At 51.0% G+C, this 20,537-nt stretch overlaps 1 protein-coding gene across 1 annotated transcript in view; it reads right to left on the bottom strand.

Annotated features, from left to right (window-relative positions):
- Positions 1-20,521, bottom strand: part of LOC107126064 (SLAM family member 8-like) — a 40,260-nt gene extending 19,739 nt beyond the window's left edge. Inside the window, exons 1-2 of the mRNA XM_015429564.1 lie at positions 20,340-20,521; positions 677-1,015 (exon numbers count right to left, since the gene is read on the bottom strand). Of these exons, the coding sequence (XP_015285050.1) occupies positions 677-1,015; positions 20,340-20,400 (400 nt within the window). The 5' untranslated portion in view covers positions 20,401-20,521. The remainder of the gene's footprint in view (positions 1-676; positions 1,016-20,339) is intronic.
- Positions 20,522-20,537: the final 16 nt, after the last annotated feature.

Below are 20,537 nucleotides of genomic sequence, written 5' to 3'. Positions count from 1 at the left end.
TCTTGGTGCTTGGGGGGGGGCAACAGTGGGAGGGCTTCTAGTGTTCTGGCCCCACTGGTTGACCTCCTGATGGCCACTGTGTGACACAGAGTGTTGGACTGGAATGGCCCATTGGCCTGACCCAAAATTGGCTTCTCTTGTGTTCTTATAGATGGAACACTGTCTGGGGCAAGTGCTGCTCTGTATTCTTGGTACATGGTGGGCAACAGTGGGAGGGCTTCTGGTGTCCCGGCCCCACTGCTGGACCTCCTGAGGGCCCCTGGTATTTTTGGCCACTGCATGACACAGAGTGTTGGACTGGATGGGCCTTTGGCCTGATCCAACATTGGCGTCTCTTATGTCCTTATGTTCTTAAGAGACAGCAGCCACTGTGCTGCCCCCCATCTGCTCACCTGCCCTCTCCCCCCCTGGCACCTGAGGGAGGCTGGGCCTACCTTGCCACCCCCACCCACCCCCGCGAAGGCTGCAGAGCAGAGGGTGGGTGCAGCCAGCACCCTCTTGCCTGTCCTTGGCCCCCCACATCTCACTGCCTCCCGGTGGGCAGGGGGCACAAGTGAAAACCCCCCGGTCTACCTCTCACTCACTTGTCAGCAGAACGGGGGGGGGGGAGTAGGAGAACTTGGGAGTCCAAGGGGCAACTCAGTTGCACGGAAAAGGAACTGGGAAGATTTCTCACCAGAGACCACGAGGCGAAATGTCTGCGTTGGTGCCTCTCCGCTTTCGAATGTCACGTGAGCCGTGTAGACTCCGCTGTCCTCCTTCACCAGGTTCTTGAGCCTCAGCGTGGTCTCATTCGCCCTCTCGAGCCGCTGCTGAAATCGGTCGCCAGGATCGGGCCGCCCAAAGTTCCCCTTCGTGAATTCCGCAATCACAAGGACCGTGTCATCTTGAAGCTGGAAATTCCACTCGATTTCGGCCACGGCTTTTCCGGGGGGGATCAGGGCAGTGAGCAGGACCGATCCCCCCACGGTCCCATTCACCTGACGCTCATCTGGCACCGGGATACCTGAAGTGCCTAAAGAAAGAAAGAGAAAGCAGAAGAAACAAATGCCGTCAAATGCTTCCGCCTCAGGCAGGATTGTCTGCAGCTCTCTCCCTCTTTCATTACTTAATTCATTAGAATGTATATCCCACTTTTCCTCTGGGTTCAAGGCAGCTTACAATCATGGCTGAAACATCGCCAGCTACAACCAGAGACAAATCAAGAAGCCCCCAATCCCTCCCCCTCCCCAAAAAATGAAGGAACAGTCTTCCCTCCCTCCTCCCTTTTGAAAAAGGGCAGTCTGGGAGACTCCCCGCATCTGGCCTTTTCTTGCCAACCTTGGTTGGCCCTGGGCACCATCCGTGGGTACCTCAAAAAGGACGCCACAGTGAAGATGCCGTGTCTTCAGGAAAGATGAAATATCAAGCATCAACGCTACCAAGAAGGAAAATTGAAAGGAATTTGGGAAATCTTGCTACCTTTAGGGACCATCTTAATTCTAGAGCCGTCCAATGCAATACTGAAGCTTTAAAGTATTTTTTAGTAAAAACCTGGAATTAAAGTGATATTTGTTAATTGTATATTTTAGGACAACTATTTTGTATTAAAATGCATTGTTAATTTTTAATTTTTTTTAAAAAAAGGACACCACAGAGCTGGAAAAAATGCAGCAGGGGGTGAGCAAGATTATTTGGGAGCTGGAGCCCCTTCCCTAGGAGGAACGGCTGGCGAGTCGGGGACTTTTTAATATGTTGTCGAAGGCTTTCACGGCCGGAGTTCATTAGTTGCTGTAGATCTTCCGTGTTGCCTGGCCGTGGTCTTGCCATTGTAGGACCTGACGTTTCGCCAGTAATTGTGACTGACGTCCTCAGAGGTATAATATAGAGAGACAGAGTACTCTCTGTGTCAAGTTGAGAAGAAAATGGTAGGCAGTAATTTTATATCTACTCCAGAAGGTGGGGTAGGGCCGAGTCATTGTCTTGTAGGAGTTCCCCAGGCTAAGGACATGCTAATGGAGGAGCTTTCCTGAGGAGGTTCTTTTGTTTCCTGAGGTGGTTTCCTGCTTCCTGAGGAGGTTGTTGAAATTCTAATCTTATCTGTAGTGCTATTGTCTGATGTACAGCCTTTTGTGTTTTTCAAGACAGGAAGCTTGACACAGAGAGTCTTCCATCTTTCTGTGTTTATACCTCTGAGGATGCCAGTCACAGTTACTGGCGAAACGTCAGGTCCTACAATGCCAAGACCATGGCCAGACAACCCGGAAAATCTACAGCAACTAACTGGGACTTTTTAGTTTAGGAAAGAGACGATTAGGGGGGCATGAGAGAGGTTTCTAAAATTACGCACGGGGTGGAGAGAGCAGACAAAGGGAACTCCCTCTCCCAAAATACTAGAACTCAGGGCATCAAATGAAGCTGATAGGCAGCAGATTGAAGACAGACAAAATGAAATATTTCTTTACACAGAGAGTGATTAAATAAAATGTGGAATTCGCTGCCAGAGGATGTAGTGATGGCTACGGGCACAGATGGCTTTAAAAAGGGAGTAGAGAGATTCATGGAGGAGAGGTCTGTCAGTGGCTACCTGCCCTGGTGACTGAGGGGAACCTCCATGTTCAGAGGCACTAAATCTCTGACTCCCAGTGCCAGGAGGAGGCAACATCAGAGGAAGGCCTCAGTCTCTCTGCCCTGTTGCTGGCCCTCCCAAGGAACTGGTTGGCCACTGTGTGAGACGGGGCTGGACTAGATGGACCTTCACTGGTCTGACCCAGCAGGGCTCTTCTGAGGTTCTCCTCAGGGGAAGGCCTCGGCCTCCCTGCCCTGTTGCTGGCCCTCCAGAGGAACTGGTTGGCCACTGTGTGAGACGGGGCTGGACTAGATGGACCTTCACTGGTCTGACCCAGCAGGGCTCTTCTGAGGTTCTCCTCAGGGGAAGGCCTCGGCCTCCCTGCCCTGTAACTGGCCCTCCAGAGGAACTGGTTGGCCCCTGTGTGACACAAAACATATAAGGGTACAGCAAAAATAAGGATGACAACTACAAAAAGATTGCTGTAAGAGTTCACACAATCATAGAACAAAGAAAGATTTTATACAAAAGCTAAAGTAATTTCTCTTCTTTATTCCATAGGTGCACTTTGGTGAAATAAGGTGAAATGACGAACAGCTCGAGTTCTTTCAAGTTCGTTTCAAAGTCTTTGTCAAAAATCGGTGTCCAGATGTTTTTATCTCACGCAACAATCTCATTAGTATAAACCTCATTATCGTTCTGGCTATGAATAGCTCTATAAGTCTCAATTCCCGGACAAACAGATAACAGAACGATAACGAGGTTTATGCTAATGAGATTGTTGGAATAAAGAAGAGAAATTACTTTAGCTTTTGTATAAAATCTTTCTTTGTTCTATGATTGTGTGAACTCTTACAGCAATCTTTTTGTAGTTGTCATCCTTATTTTTGCTGTACCCTTATATCTTCACTGGTCTGACCCAGCAGGGCTCTTCTGAGGTTCTCCTCAGGGGAAGGCCTCGGCCTCCCTGCCCTGTTGCTGGCCCTCCAGAGGAACTGGTTGGCCACTGTGTGAGACGGGGCTGGACTAGATGGACCTTCACTGGTCTGACCCAGCAGGGCTCTTCTGATGTTTTTCTCAGGGTGTTATGTACTGAGCCTGAACCGAACCTGGAAACTGACTAACCTTGTACACCAGAACAATAGATAGCCAGGATCCTGGAATGGACCTATGGAGTAGGAGTTGCAATATAAATAGCCTATCACGGGGAGTGTGTATGTGGTGTTTTGCATGCATATAAGCAGGGCTCCAGCCCTGCTAGAGTTCTCAGAGTTAAGCTGAATCACTAATAAACTATGAGCTGATCACTATACACGTCTCAAACCCAGTACATTATACAGGGGAAGGCCTCGGCCTCTCTGCCCTGTTGTTGGCCCCCCAGAGGAACTGGCTGGCCACTGTGTGAGACGGGATGCTGGACTGGATGGACCCTCACTGGTCTGACCCAGCAGGGCTCTTCTGGTGTTCTTATCAGGGGAAGGCCTTGGCCTCTCTGCCATGTTGCTGGCCCTCCAGAGGAACTGGCTGGCCCCTGTGTGAGACGGGAGGCTGGACTAGATGGAACCTCCCTAGTCTCACCCAGCAGGGCTCTTCTGATGTTCTTCTCAGGGGAAGGCCTCGGCCTCTCTGCCCTGTTGTTGGCCATCCAGAGGAACTTGTTGTTGGCCACTGTGTGAGAGACAGGAGGCTGGACTGGATTGACCCTCCCTGGTCTGATCCAGCAGGGCTCTTCTGAGGTTCTTCTCAGGGGAAGGCCTCGGCCTCTCTGCCCTGTTGTTGGCCCTCCAGAGGAACTTGTTGTTGGCCACTGTGTGAGACAGGATGCTGGACTGGATGGACCCTCACTGGTCTGATTCAGCAGGGGACTTCTGGTGTTCTTCTCAGGGGAAGGCCTCGGCCTCTCTGCCCTGTGGCTGGCCCTCCAGAGGAACTGGCTGGCCATTGTGTGAGACAGGAGGCTGGACTACATGGACCCTCCCTAGTCTGACCCAGCAGGGCTCTTCTGAGGTTCTTCTCAGGGGAAGGCCTTGGCCTCTGCCCTGTTTTTGTCCCTCCAGAGGAACTGGCTGGCCCCTGTGTGAGACCCTCCAGAGGAACTGGCTGGCCATTGTGTGAGACAGGAGGCTGGACTAGAGGGACCCTCACTGGTCTGACCCAGCAGGGCTCTTCTGAGGTTCTTCTCAGGGGAAAGGCCTCGGCCTCTCTGCCCTGTTGTTGGCCCTCCAGAGGAACTGGCTGGCCCCTGTGTGAGACGGAAGGCTGGACTAGAGGGACCCTCACTGGTCTGACCCAGCAGGGCTCTTCTGAGGTTCTTCTCAGGGGAAAGGCCTCGGCCTCTCTGCCCTGTTGTTGGCCCTCCAGAGGAACTGGCTGGCCCCCGTGTGAGACAGAAGGCTGGACTAGAGGGACCCTCACTGGTTTGACCCAGCAGGGCTCTTCTGAGGTTCTTCTCAGGGGAAAGGCCTCGGCCTCTCTGCCCTGTTGCTGGCCCTCCAGAGGGACTGGCTGGCCCCTGTGTGAGACGGGAGGCTGGACTGGATGGACCCTCCCTGGTCTGACCCAGCAGGGCCTTCTGAGGTTCTTCTCAGGGGAAAGGCCTCGGCCTCTCTGCCCTGTTGTTGGCCCTCCAGAGGAACTGGCTGGCCCCCGTGTGAGACCCTCCCTGATCTGACCCAGCAGTGCTCTTCTGAGGTTGAGGAACTGGTTGGCCCCTGTGTGAGACGGGAGGCTGGACTAGAGGGACCCTCCCTGGCCTGACCCAGCAGGGCTCTTCTGATGCTCTTCTCAGGGGAAGGCCTCGGCCTCTCTGCCCTGTTGCTGGCCCTCCAGAGGGACTGGCTGGCCCCTGTGTGAGACGGGAGGCTGGACTGGAGGGACCCTCCCTGGTCTGACCCAGCAGGGCTCTTCTGGTGTCCTTATCAGGGGAAGGCCTTGGCCTCCCTGCCCTATTGTTGGCCCTCCAGAGGAACTGGTTGGCCCCTGTGTGAGACGGGATGCTGGACTGGATGGACCCTCCCTGGTCTGACCCAGCAGGGCTCTTCTGGTGGTCTCCCCAGGGTAAGTAAACAAGTATAAAGACAACAGTCGTGAGAGTCTGACCCACAAATCAAACAGTCATTAAGACTTATAAAGAATGATATCTATGTATTACAATCTGAAGCACTACAACATGATAAATAAATCATAAGAGAATAAATCAGCCTAGTTTACAAAAAACATGAAATGTCAATAAGGGCTGACTTAAGAAGAGGCCTCTTACAGAGAGAAATGTTTTGGATTCATCAATTGAATAGTGTATCTCCAAATGGACTGAATGCAGAAATTGATCTTTCATGTTTTTTGTAAACTAGGTGATGTTTTCTTTAAGTGTACTGCCTCCTACCACCCACCACCTGCCTGAAATTTGCAAGGTCCCTTTAATTGCACTCTGGTAGCAATCACCAGAGGGAGATGCCCGGGATCCATTAGAAACATAGCAGCATATTTTAAGGCCTGAATGGTAACTGAGTTTGAAAGTGTTTACAATACACTAGAGTTGATGTTCCCCCTCATGGATCACTGCCTTGTCGTGGTGAGGGGGCTTGCGTGGTTCAATGAAGCTGTGGGCTATGCCGTGAAGGGCCACCCAAGACGGACAGGCCACAGCAGAGAACTCAGACCAAGAGTGATCCACTGGAGAAGGTAATGGTAACCTACTCCAGTTTTTTTGCCAAGAAAACCCCATGGACAGTATCAAAAGGCTAAAAGATATGACGCCGGAAGATGAGCCCCTCAGGTCGGAAGGTGTCCAATATGCTACTGAGGAAGAGCAGAGGACAAGTACAAGTAACCCCAGAAAGAGTGAAGCGGCTGGGCCAAAGCCGAAAGGACGCTCAGTTGTGGATATGTCTGATGGTGAAAGGAAAGTCCGATGTTGCAAAGAACAATACTGCATAGGAACCTGGAATGTAAGATCTATGACCCAAGGTAAGCTTGACGAGGTCAAAAATGAGATGGAAAGACTGAACATCGATATCTTAGGAATCAGTGAACTAAAGTGGACAGGAATGGGCGAATTTAACTCAGAAGACCATTATATCTACTACTGTGGCCAGGAATCTCGTAGAAAAAATGGTGTGGCCTTTATAGTCAACAAGAGAGTGCAAAAGGCAGTACTGGGATACAATCTCAAAAATGACAGAATGATTTCTGTCCGATTCCAAGGCAAACCATTCAACATCACAGTAATTCAAGTGTATGCCCCAACCACTGATGCAGAAGAGGCTGAAGTGGACCGGTTCTATGAAGACCTACAACACCTCCTAGAACTAACACCAAAAAATGATGTCCTCATCATCATAGGGGACTGGAATGCTAAAGTAGGAAGTCAAAAGGTAACTGGAATAACAGACAAGTTTGGCCTTGGAAAGCAAAATGAAGCAGGGCAAAGGTTAACAGAGTTTTGTCAAGAGAACACACTGGTCATAGCGAACACCCTTTTCCAACAACCTAAGAGGCGACTCTACACATGGACATCACCAGATGGGCAACACCGAAATCAGATTGACTATATAATTTGCAGTCAAAGATGGAGAAGCTCTATCCAGTCAGTAAAAACAAGACCTGGAGCTGACTGTGGTTCAGATCATGAGCTACTCATTGCAAAATTCAGACTTAAACTGAAGAAAATTGGGAAAACCACGAGGCCATTCAGGTTTGACCTAGATCGCATCCCTGATGAATATACAGTAGAGGTGAAGAATAGATTCAAGGGTCTGGATTTGATAGATAGAGTGCCTGAAGAACTATGGACAGAGGTTCGTGACATCGTACAGGAGGCAGCAATCACCACCATCCCAAAGAAAAAGAAATGTAAGAAAGCAAAGTGGCTTTCTGATGAGGCTTTACAAATAGCAGAGGAAAGAAGGAAAGCGAAAGGCAAAGGCGAAAAGGAAAGATTTACCCAACTGAACGCAGATTTCCAGAGAACAGCAAGGAGAGATAAGGAGGCCTTCCTGAATGAACAGTGCAAAGTAATAGAAGAAAACAATAGAATGGGAAGGACTAGAGATCTCTTCAAGAAAATTGGAGAAATCAAGGGAGCGTTCCATGCAAAGCTGGCCATGATAAAGGACAAAAACGGTAGGGACCTAACAGAAGCAGAAGAGATTAGGAAAAGATGGCAAGAATACACAGAAGAACTATACAAGAAAGACCTCGATGTCCTTGACAACCACGACGGTATAATCACTGACCTCGAGCCAGACATCCTGGAATGTGAAGTTAAATGGGCCTTAGAAAGCATTACTAACAACAAAGCTAGTGGAGGTGATGGTATCCCAGCTGAGCTATTCAAAGTCTTAGAAGAGGATGCTGTTAAAGTTCTGCACTCCATTTGCCAGCAAATTTGGATAACGCAACAGTGGCCACAGGATTGGAAAAGGTCAGTATACATTCCAATCCCAAAGAAGGGCAATGCCAAGGAATGTTCAAACTATCGCACAATTGCACTCATATCACACGCTAGCAAGGTCATGCTCAAGATCCTACAAGCTAGGCTTCAACAGTACGTGGATAGAGAACTGCCAGAAGTACAAGCTGGGTTTCGAAGAGGTAGAGGAACTAGAGATCAAATTGCCAACATTCGCTGGATTATGGAGAAAGCAAGAGAGTACCAGAAAAATATCTACTTCTGCTTCATTGACTATGCTAAAGCTTTTGACTGTGTGGATCACAACGAACTATGGCAGGTCCTTAAAGAGATGGGAGTACCAGACCACCTCGCATGTCTCTTGAGAAACCTGTATAAGGGCCAAGAAGCGACAGTTAGAACCGGATATGGAACAACTGATTGGTTCCGCATAGGAAAAGGAGTACGACAAGGATGTATATTGTCACCTTGCTTATTTAATATATATGCAGAGTACATCATGCGAAATGCTGGCCTGGATGAATCACAAGCGGGAATTAAGATTGCTGGGGAAAAGATCAACAACCTCAGATATGCAGACGATACCACTCTAATGGCAGAAAGTGAAGAGGACCTCAAGAGCCTCTTGCTCAGGGTAAAAGAGGAGAACGCAAAAGTGGGCTTGAAGCTCAACATCAAAAAAACTAAGATCATGGCATCCGGCCCCATCACTCCTTGGCAAATTGAAGGGGAAGTCGTGGAAGTAGCGACTCCAAGGAGCCCAGGAGGGCCCTGGAAGGCCAGATAATGAAACTGAAGCTCAAATACTTTGGCCACCCAATGAGAAGGGAGCCCTCACTGGAGGAGAAGACCCTGATGCTAAGGAAGACTGAAGGTCAGAGAAGACGGGGACGGCAGAGGATGAGATGGTTAGACAGTGTCATTGATGCAACGAACGTGAAGTTGAGCAAACTTCAGAGGACGGCGGAAGACAGGAGGGCCTGGTGTGATGTGGTCCATGGGGTCACGAAGAGTCGCTCGACTGTGCGACTGAACAACAACAATTGTCTCTTGTTATTGGCATGTATTCTACAAAACTGTATTTTTGTACACTACAGAATATTTCCTGAAGAAGATTCATTTTTTGAAACGTTGTTATATAATCCGGAGACGACGTTGATTATGTACCTTGGTTCATGGATTTTCTTATGATTTTATTTATCATGTTGTAGTGCTTCAGATTTCAAGACATAGATAGCATTCTTTATAAGTCTTAATGACTGTTTGATTAATGGGTCAGACTCGCACAACTGTTTTCTTTATACTTGTTTACTGATCGGGTCGTGTTTGTCCAGATTTATCTCCTCAGGGGAAGACCTCGGCCTCTCTGCCCTGTTGCTGGCCCTGCAGAGGAACTGGTTGGCAGGAGGCTGGGCGAGGGACCCTCACTGGTCTGATCCAGCAGGGCTCTTCTGGTGTAAGCCTGAGCACAGTAAAAGGCACTCAATCGACCTTTTCTGGAAGACTGAAGCCATGCCTTTCCCTTTCTCTTCCTTAATGTCTCTCTCTTTCCCCACTCTTTTCTTAGTCATTCCCCTTTCCCAGCACCTAATTTTGCCATGCCCCTCCCCGTTTATTTTCAAGTCTTGTTCTCAACTCCTCATCCCTGCCAACAGAATGTACTTCGTAGCAGTACAGGAGCGAACCTTGGTTGATATTACGGACTGGTTGCCAGGGGGACGCCACCGACAGGGTTGGGTTCTCCTGTTGTGCCACTTGCCCCTCGGGCTTCCCTCGCCACCCCGCCCTGCCTTATGCCCAGACATGAAGGAAACCTCCCACTGTTAAGCCGCCCTCAGGGGTTAGAAGACTCAAAAGCTACACTTGCGCAAGCCCAGGTGAGCTGCAAAGGCGCTGCCAAGGAAAGGGAGGGGCCACGCCTCTTCATCACCCCCCCACCTTCCCCTCACCACCCAGCAAGGGCTCGTATTCACGAGCTTTAGCAGCCTCCCTTTGATAAATTAGGAGCTGCGGTCCAGAGGAGTCAGCCTCTGGTGGTGGGGGGGGGGAGAAGTCCACCAAAAGGGTGAGCTCCGATTTGGGGGTGTGTGTGGCTGGGCTCGATCAGAATTCACCCCCCCCCCACCCAACCTCTGTTTAGGCTCTTTAAGGAAGGGCCACAAGAACAAGTACTGAGGCAACCCTCCCTACAAGCATGGATGGCTTCAAAAGGGAATTAGATAAGCATATGGAGCAGAGGTCCATCAGTGGCTATTAGCCACAAGGTATAGATAGGGGCTCTGGGGCAAGGGATGCTCTGTCTTCTTGGTGCTTGGGGGGGGGGTCAACAGTGGGAGGGCTTCTAATGTCCTGGCCCCACTGGTGGACCTCCTGAGGGCACCTGGTATTTCTGGCCCCTGTGTGATACAGAGTGTTGGACTGGATGGGCCTTTGGCCTGATCCAACATTGGCGTCTCTTATGTTCCCTCCTAAGTCCAGAGAATCTGCACTGCTGTCCAGTGGCCATCGAGCCTCTGTTTGAAAACCTGCAAAAAAATCATAGAATGCTAGAGTTGGAACTGGGACCTTGCAGGTCATCTAGTCCAACCCCCCTACACTCTGCAGGAGCAGAGCTGAAAGAGAGCCCTGCCACAGACCCGACAGATGGTCGTCCAGCCTCCACTTGAAAACCTCCAGCTGTCAGCTATGCTGCCATAAGGGTTGGGGGTGGGGTATTCGCTTGCCTGTGTACCAAGTATGCTGCATTCCTTCTTGGCTTCTGTAATGCTTGCTTATCTATGGCCTTGCAGGTGGTGTGTAATGTCTGGGATTCAGGGGAAACGTGGGAGTGCTTTCGGTTCTCAGCTTCGGCCCTAACGGCCTGGGGCTCCTTCTCCCGCACGCGGGAATGTGGCCAATTGGCCTAAGGAAGGGGGGGTGCATACGAATACCCTATATCCCATTATGCTTGTAGGGGCGACGCCATTCCTAACAGTGACTTTGTTAATGCATCTATGGCTCTGCAATAAAGTATAACCTTTCTATAACCATCTGCCTCCTCCTCCCCGAAAACCTTGGCCAGGTCCCGATACTCAGGAGGAATGGATAGCAGTTCCAAGCATGCTCCTGGGTTCTCTCCCAAGGGTTTTGGGCCCCAGCTCCTGGCACTTAGGTGAAATGAACTGCACCCTCCCCTCTTCCCACAGTATGTAAGGATCGTGCCCATGAAGCCATGATGCCCCCAAGACGAGGGGAAATCGAGCAGCTGAGGTGATCACAAAGGTTCGGGTCTCCCAGTGTTCCCCCGCCCCCAGTCTTAACGGGACCATGGGTTTTTCATGTTAGACCCATCCATTTGGGTGAAAATCAGGGGTTCCTTTAACTTTATTACCCCAGCTTCTAGTCCCGTTACCAAAAAGGGGTTGATCAAGTCTCTCCCACACCCCGAGTCAATTAGGGCTCTCACTCGGATGTGGGTTCCAAGATCAGGATTAATTAATGAGACAGTCACGAAAAACAGGGAGGGGAAACTGCTCACCACGTTTGGCGCCTCCTGTTGCGGGCCCTGCTGCTCTGCGCCTTCTACAGCAGGACCAAACAGTTTCCCGCCGGCTCGGGGTCCTCCCCGCTCGATTCCGCTCCTTCTTCCCCAGGAGTTGCTTGCAGGGCTTTAGCAAATTTCGGCTTCCCCATCAGTTTTTTCGCAGGGGTGGTTGGGCGCGCCTTCGCACCTTCGGTTATTTCCCGGTGCCTGGATCCCCCGCAATCGGCCGCGAAATGGCCCCATTCTCCACACCTCAGGCATAAGCCCTGCCGCATGTGTTGCTCCCACGTAGCATCCATCTGCCTCATTGGTTTAGCTTTTGGTGCTTGAGGAGCCGGACGCCCCTCCCCCCAGCCGCTATATCCAAGCATAGGGTTTGCAAACGGTTTTCGGCACTTTCCGCTTCCTGCATCCATGCGGGGAGGGAGACCGGGTCAACTGCTCTCAGGACCGTCTCCCTGATCTCGGGGTTCAGTCCCACTTGGTACAGTTCGGCCAACACGTTGTCAGGCCAGGTTTGCACCTTGGCTGCATGTTGTTTAAACTCAGCCGAATACTCACGCACTGATCTGTGCCCTTGCTTTAGGGTGCGCAGGAACACCCGCGCCCTAGGCCCAGTGTTTCGATCTTCGAAGTGGGCTTGCAACGCCCACATAAAAGCGTCCAAGTTGGTAAGTTCCGGGCCCTGTGCGTTGTGGAGCCCCACATACCAAGCCGCCGCGGGGCCTCAGAGCCGGGCGGCCACGACATCGATTCGGCTGCTGTCGTCACGGAACAGGTGGCCTGAGCGATCCACGAATTTCTGCACTCGCACCACAAAGTAGGATAGCTCCTCTGGGTTTCCATCAAATGTTGCTTCGATTAAGTGCACCACCTGTCCCCTCGGGCTAGCTGGTCGCGGCGCAGGCACCAGGGTTTCCCCTGGTCCCGGGGGCAGCACTTCTCCAGGCTGGGCCGGGACCCTTGGGGCCGGTACTGGCGGTCCTGCTGGTACCACTGGGGCTACTGGCGGCGCCTCTCTCGCTTCTCTGATGGCCCGGGTCACCAGTTCCAGGATAGCCTGGATGATATTCTCCAGTGTCTGCTGCAGGTGCCGTCTCTCTCGATCAACCACCTCCATTCGCTTGGCCAATTCCAGTCCCCCATGCGGGGACATCCGGCCACTCCTGGGTTTCGATCTCTCCGTCACCCAGAAACTAGAGATCGGTTGAAAAGGAGCCCCAAACAGGGGTAATCCCACCAACGTGGCGAGGCCCCTGTCAAATAAACTGTCTCTCGGGGGGGGGGCGTCAGCAAGTAAGTCTCTGCCGTTGAGTCTGGGTTAAAGTGGCTCCAACTGGAGCTTGGTCGGTAGCCCGGCCCGGTCCTTCACCTCGGACCCGGGGGGGTCAGGAACATGTGAGCCGATGTGGACTTCGGGAGAGTCCCCCACACAGCGCTGGTTACCGGCAGCGTCGAAGTCACCGGTACCGTCGCCTGAGTCACGGGAGATTTCTCATCCTCGCCATTTGGCTCCTTAGGAGACGGTTTCCCCTCTCCATCGCTCATCTCGGGTAAAGAGAGAGGCGCTAAGATAGGGAATGAAGGATTCCTAATAGAATGTCAGGACCCATAGCTAAACAACGAAGTACACGCTTCCAGGAAGGTTTTACTTTTATTGAAAAGCCATAGATACAATAACACGAACACTGTTAGGAATGGCGGGATACCTGTACGCATAATAGGATATAGGGCATTCGTATGCGCCCCCCCAGCAATAACCAAGCAGGGCTCTTTTTGCAGCAGGAACTCCTCTGCATATTAGGCGACACACCCCTAATGTAGCCAATCCTCCAAGAGCTTACAGAGCTCTTCTTACAGGGGCTACTGTAAGCTCTTGGAGGACTGGCTACATTAGGGGGGGTGTCGCCTAATATGCAAAGGAGCTTTTGCTACAAAAAGAGCCCTGCAGGCTAGGTATGCTCCTGCGCGCGGGATACTCTTGGGCTCTAACGGTTGCGAAGCTGGGAACGGAGAAGCTCCCTCAGACGATAGACACCACATTCTCCACCAGTACTCAAAGATAAGCGTTACAGCTGTGAAGCAATTAAGCGCATGGGAAGGAATGCAAAGCAATTAGAAATCAACTCCACACTCATGGCAGCATAGCTGACAGTACTCAGTTGTTGGCTGTGGAAAGTGTGGAGCTACAATGCATTCCCCCTGAGTACCGTGACTTAGCCAGAGTGTTCGAAGAGGAAGAAGCCGATGAGCTTCCCCCCCCATAGACACTCGGATTGCAGTACTGAAATATTGCCTGGCCAAAAACTGCACAATGCAATGGGGCCGGCGGAGAAAGACGAACTGCGCAAATATATCGATAAAAACCTGGCCCGGGGTTTCATCAGGCCAGCCTCCTCCCCTTTTGCGGCCCCAGTACTCTTCCGGTAGAAGAAAGATGGGGGGTTGAGGCTGTGCATGGATTACCGGGGATTGAGCGCGGTGTCTTCAACCAATGCTTACCCCATGCCCTTGATCAAGGATTTACTAGCCGAAGCGGCCAAAGGGGAAAAAATTTCGAAGTTGGATCTCCGCGATGCTTACTTTCGAGTCCATATCAGGGAAGGGGATGAACATAAGACTGCCTTTAATACACCCCTGGGACAGTTTGAGTATTGCGTGATGCTGTTCGGTCTTCAGGGGGCGCCGGTGGTCTTCATGAATCTGATCAATGAGGTGTTGCACAAGCATTTTTTTCAAGGGGGCGCTTGTTTACCTAGATGATATCTTGCTGTACTCCCCCGACCTACCCTCCCACGTGAAATTGGTGAGGGAAGTTCTAACCACGTTGCACAAGCACAAACTATTTGTGAAGCTATCCAAATATGAGTTTCACAAGTCCCACATTGATTTCCTGGGGTATCGGATCTCCGATAAGGGCTTGGAGATGGACCCGGGGAAAGTACAGGATGTATTGGGCTGGGGGGTTCCCTGCACCAGGCGCCAGTTACAATCCTTCCTCGGATTTGCGAACTTTTACTGAATTTTTTTGCCCAACTTTGCCCCAGTCAGCTTGCCCCTGACGGACTTGTTGAAAATGAAAGGGAAGGGTCCAGAGGCAACCAAGCCGGGGGCAGCGTTGGCTTGGAGTGGGGAATGCCAAGAAGCTTTCGAATGCCTTAAGGCGTTGTTTACATGGGAGGCAGTCCTAGCCCACCCAGATGAAACAAAAAAATTCATTGTTCAAACTGCCATGTCAGATGTGGCCATGGGGGGGGGGGGATTCTCCAAGAAGGAGGGGATGGGCTCCTGCACCCCTTGGCGTACATGTCAAGGAAGTTCAATGACACAGAACGCAATTGGTCAGTCTGGGAGAAGGAGGTGGGGGCAATAAAATTCGCCTTGGCCACCTGGAGACACTGGCTGGAGGGAGCGCGAGTCCCGTTTGAGGTCTGGACTGATCATAAAAACTTGGAAACACTCAAAACGCCCCGGTGCCTAAATGCGAAACAACTTCGGTGGGCTGATTTCTTTTCCAAGTTTCGGTTTACCCTTCACCATTTTCCTGGCTCCACGAACTCTTTGGCAGACGCCCTGTCACGCCTCTCCCAACATGACAGCCACCGGGAGATTATTTTGGACTCGGTGTTCACGCCTTCCCATTGTCAGCTATGCTGCCATGGGGGTTGGGGAGTTCAGTCTGTGTCTTGTTAATTGCTATTGCATTCCTATCCCTGTTGTTCTGCCTTTGCTGAAACGCTTATCTCTACAGATGTGCTGGAGGAGGTTGTGTTGTCTGGAAGTCTCCTATGTACCGTGAGAGACTCTTGGTTCTCAGCTTTAGCCACCTAACGGTTGCCTGACTTATACTGCGCGCAGGAGGGTGCCTAGTTGGCCAATGCCATGGGGGGGGGGGTTGCACACAAATACCCTATATCCTATTATGCTCTACTGGCTGTGGCCATTCTTAACAGTGCCTGTGTTACTGCATCTATAGCTTTGCAATAAAAGTATAACCGTTCCTGAATGCATGTACTTCATTGTTAGCTGTGGGTTCTGACACTCATCTGGGTGGAGCGGTGACGACACGTAGCCAGACTCACCTCGCTGCCTCCCCCCCCCCCGTGTCATGGCCACCTGATACTCCCCAGTGGGACAAACTGGGGGGGGGGCATAGCACAGCAAATTCGCCTCCGCCTTCTCGGAGGCCGACAAGGCGGTAGTAGATGGACTTCGAACTTTGGGCCGACGGCTGTTGGTACCGTGGACATAAACTGTTTGTTCCGTTCTCTCTTGGGGGGGAGGTGTTACAAGCTGTGCATGGATCTAAATTGTCGGGACACCCGGGTTTTGTTAAGTCCCTTCAACTCCTGCAGCGGCAGTTCTGGTGGCCGCAAATGAGGAAGGATTTATCTTCATTTGTCAAGTCTTGCCAAATCTGTGCCATGAGTAAATCCAGGCTGGGAAAAACCCAGGGTTTGTTACACCCTCATCCAACTCCGAGCTGACCCTGGGAGGTGATATCCATGGACTTTATTATGGATCTCCCACCTACCAAGTCAATGACTGTCATTTGGGTGGTAGTGGATTTATTTTCCAAACAAGCACACTTCATTCCGTTTGCATTCCTGCCCACGGCAAAAGCACTGGCCAAAGCGTTTCTTTTACACGTAGTCCATTTGCACATGCTCCCAGCCAAGGTGGTGTCTGACAGGGGAACCCAATTCGTTTCCCGGCTTTGGGGGGAGCTGATGAAACTGATGGGGGGGGAACGGGGCTTGAGCAGCGCCTATCACCCAGAGACTGACGGTCAGACAGAACGGGTTAATCAAACTTTGGAACAATACCTCCGTTGCTTCACCAATTATCAACAGGATGATTGGGTGGATCAGCTGCCCCTGGCCGAATTCTGTTATAACAACACTTGCCATTCCTTGACCGGATTGTCCCCGTTTAAGGCTTTGTATGGCTATGATAGCCCGCCTGTGCCTTTCCTGGAAGGAAACAATGACTTGGGGCCGGGGGATGCAACTCATTGGTGTCAACGGTTAAAGGAATCGTGGCCACTCCTTTGCAAAACTTTGGATGCTACCAAGGAGGCGTACAAGAGTCAGGCTGACAAGAGGAGGGTGGAGGGGTGGGCTCTGAAGCCTGGGGACTCTATGTATCTACTAAAAATATTAAGGTCCTAAGACCGAGCTGAAAACTTGGTTGGAAATATCTTGGTCCTTTCAAAGTGAAAAGGGTGATCAATGATGTGGCTGTGGATTTGTATCTACCTAAGAACTTGAGAAACCTTCATTCTGTATTATTTCATTTCAGCCTCCTGAAACGGGATTCTGGGTCGAATCCCCGGCGTCGATCGCAGCCGGTGCCCCCCCATCTTGATTGAGGGCGAGGAACATTATGAGATTTCTAGAATTTTGGACTCAAAGATTAAACATGGGAAATTGCGGTATTTAGTTGAATGGCTGGACTTTGGTTCCCAGCACCTCGAGTGGGTGGAAGTAGGGGATATTCGGGCCCCTCGGTTGTTGCGCAAGTTTCATCGCGACTTCCCGGACAAACCGGGAGATTTCCCGGAATGACCGGGAGACCTCCCGGAGTGGATGGGAGAAGCTGGGTTTTGAGAGGGCAGAATGTCAGCTATGCTGCCATAAGGGTTGGGGGTGGGGTATTCGCTTGCCTGTGTACCGAGTACCACTGCTTTGCTTCTGTAATACTTGCTTATCTATGGCCTTGCAGGTGGTGTGTAGTATCTGGGATTCAGGGGAAACGTGGGAGCACTTTCGGTTCTCAGCTTTGGCTCTAACGGCCTGGGGCGCCTTCTCTCTCTCGCGGGAATGTGGCCAGTTGGCCTAAGGAAGGGGGGGTGCGCATACGAATACCCTATATCCCATTATGCTTGTAGGGGCGACGCCATTCCTAACAGTGACTTTGTTAATGCATCTATGGCTCTGCAATAAAGTATAACCTTTCTGATAAGCCTGTACTCAGTTGTTGGCTGTAGAACCTGACACCAGCGAAGGAGCATCCACCCCCTTTGGAGGCAGACTGTTCCACTGCTCGACCACCCTTACAGTTAGGAAGTTTATCCTGATATTTAGTCGGTATCGACTCCCTTGTCATTTCCACCCATTAGATTGAGTCTTGCAATCCGGAGCAAGAAAGAAGAGATTGGCTCCATCTTCTACGTGTTGTTGTTCTTCAGTCGCACAGTCGAGTCCGCCTCTTTGCGACCCCATGGACCAGATCACGCCAGGCCTTCCTGTCTTCCGCCGTCATCTGAAGTTTGCTCAACTTCATGTTCGTTGCATCTATGACACTGTCCAACCATCTCATCCTTTGCCGTCCCCGTCTTCTTTGACCTTCAATCTTTCCCAGCATCAGGGTCTTCTCCAGTGAGGGCTCCCTTCTCATTTGGTGGCCAGAGCCTTTGAGCTTCAGTTTCATTATCTGGCCTTCCAGGGAACAGTCAGGGTTGATTTCTTTTAGGCTTGACTGATTTGTTCTTCTTGCAGTCCAAGGGACTCTCAAGAGTCTTCTCCAGCACCATAGTTCAAAAGAATCTATTCTTCGGCGCTCGGCCTTCCTTATAGTCCAACTCTCGCAGCCATACATGACTACTGGGAATACCATTGCTTTGACCATGTGGACTTTTGTTGGCAGGGTGATGTCTCTACTTTTTATCATGCTGTTTAGGTTTGCCATCGCTTTCCTCCCACCGCAGTCTGCGGTGATCTGGGATGCCAGGAACGTGAAGTCTGTCACTACTTCCACGACTTCCCCTTCTATTCGCCAAAGAGTGATGGGGCCGGATGCCATGATCTTAGTTTTTTTGATGTTGAACTTCAAGCCCACTTTTGTACTCATCTCTTTTACCCTGAGCAAGAGGCCCTTGAGGTCCTCTTCACTTTCTGCCATTAGAGTGGTATTGTCTGCATATCTGAGGTTGTTGATCTTTCCCCCAGCAATCTTAATTCCCGCTTGTGATTCATCCAGGCCAGCATTTCGCATGATGTACTCTGCATATATATTAAATAAGCAAGCAAATCCTTGTTGTACACCTTTTCCTGTGCTAAACCAATCAGTTGTTCCATATCGGGTTATAACTGTTGCTTCTTGACCCTTATACAGGTTTCTCAAGAGACATGTGAGGTGGTCTGGTACTCCCATCTCTTTAAGGACTTGCCATAGTTTGTTGTGATCCACACAGTCAAAGGCTTTAGCATAGTCAATGAAGCAGAAGTAGATATTTTTCTGGTACTCTCTTGCTTTCTCCATAATCCAGCGAATGTTGGCAATATGATCTCTCGTTCCTCTACCTCTTCGAAACCCAGCTTGTACTTCTGGCAGTTCTCTATCCATGTACTGTTGAAGCCTAGCTTGTAGGATCTTGAGCATGACCTTGCTAGCGTGTGATATGAGTGCAATTGTGCGATAGTTTGAACATTCCTTGGCATTGCCCTTCTTTGGGATTGGAATGTATACTGATCTTTTCCAATCCTGTGGCCACTGTTGCGTTTTCCAAATTTGCTGGCAAATGGCGTGCAGCACTTTAACAGCATCATCTTCTAAGACTTTGAATAGCTCAGCTGGAATACCATCACCTCCACTAGCTTTGTTGTTAGTAATGCTTTCTAAGGCCCATTTAACTTCACATTCCAGGATGTCTGGCTCGAGGTCAGTGATTATACCGTCGTGGTTGTCAAGGACATCGAGGTCTTTCTTGTACAGTTCTTCTGTGTATTCTGGCCATCTTTTCCTAATCTCTTCTGCTTCTACGTGACAGCCCTTCAAATACTTGAAGACTGCAATCATGTCCCCTCTAAGCCTTCTCTTTCTCAGGCCAAACAGACCCAACTCTTTCAGCCTTTCCTCGTAAGACTTGGATTCCAACCCTCTCACCATCCTGGTTGCCCTCTTCTGGACACGCTCGAGCTTGTCAACGTTCTTCCTACAATGTGGTGCCCAAAACTGGACATAGGACTCCAGGTGAGGCCTGTAACTCTACCACCAGCCCACCACCTCCCCAGGAAGCCTGTTCCACTGAGGAACAGCTCCAACTGTCAGGAAGTCCTTCCTAAAGTTTATCCAAAAGCTCTTCTGATTTAATTTCAACCTGTTGGTTCCAGTCTGACCTTCTGGGGCAACAGAAGACAACTCCGCCGCATCCTCTATCTGACAGCCCTTCAAGTCCTTGAAGATGGTTATCGTTATCACCTCTCCGTCGTCTCCTCTCCAGGCTAAACATACCCAGCTCCTTCAACTTTTCCTCCTAGGACTTGGTCTCCAGACCCCTCAGCCATCTTCCTTGCCCTCCTCTGGGCACGTTCCAGCTTGTCAACATCCTCCTTAAATTGTGGTGCCCAAAACTGAACACAATACTTTAGGGTGAGGTCTAACCGGGGCAGAGTAACTAGGTCTAACTTCAGGAGATCTGGACATGATTCTTCTGAGGAACCATTGGCAAGCACTGTGTTGGTGCGATCTGTCAACCAGTTAGGGATCCACCCAACACCCACAGGATCCAAATCTCATTTTATCAACTTGTCAAGAAGAATATTAGGAGTTGTGGGCATTGGGCGGGAAATTAGTTTAATTTACTTTAATGTAACTGCCCCCTTTAAAAAATTAAAGTGATTTTAACCACCACCACCACCCCACCGCCAACGGGGGCCCTGTCTAGGGCTTTCCTCGGTTCCTTTCCCGGTGTTCCTTCGCACCTTTCTAGCCCAGGAAGGCGCTGGCTTACCCTCCGAAGGTCTCCCCCCCTTCCCCCCCCACCAAGGGATTCCCAGCCGCCCACCCTCCCTCCCTCCCTCCCTCTCTCTCCCCCTCTCTGCCCCCCGGAGGCCGGCCTGGGGCACCTGGCTTACCGTCGAGGCAGACGCTGAGCAGCAGCGTCCCCAGGAGGAGGAGGAGGAGCCGCCGCAGCATGGCCGTCGGGGCGCGGGGAGACGACGCTCGCAGGCAGCCTTCCCGCCGAGGGCAGCGTCGCCGGCCGGGCCGCACCGCACGAAACCGCTCCGCAGACCTGGGGGGCGGGGGGGGGCCGGGACGGGTCCGTGTGTGTG

Source organism: Gekko japonicus, unplaced genomic scaffold (assembly GCF_001447785.1).
Source record: "Gekko japonicus isolate JY-2015 unplaced genomic scaffold, Gekko_japonicus_V1.1 scaffold358, whole genome shotgun sequence".
In the NCBI taxonomy this organism is placed as follows: Eukaryota; Metazoa; Chordata; class Lepidosauria; order Squamata; family Gekkonidae; genus Gekko; species Gekko japonicus.
Note: the sequence above shows the minus strand (reverse complement) of the source record. Positions and strands in the feature narration are given on the sequence as shown.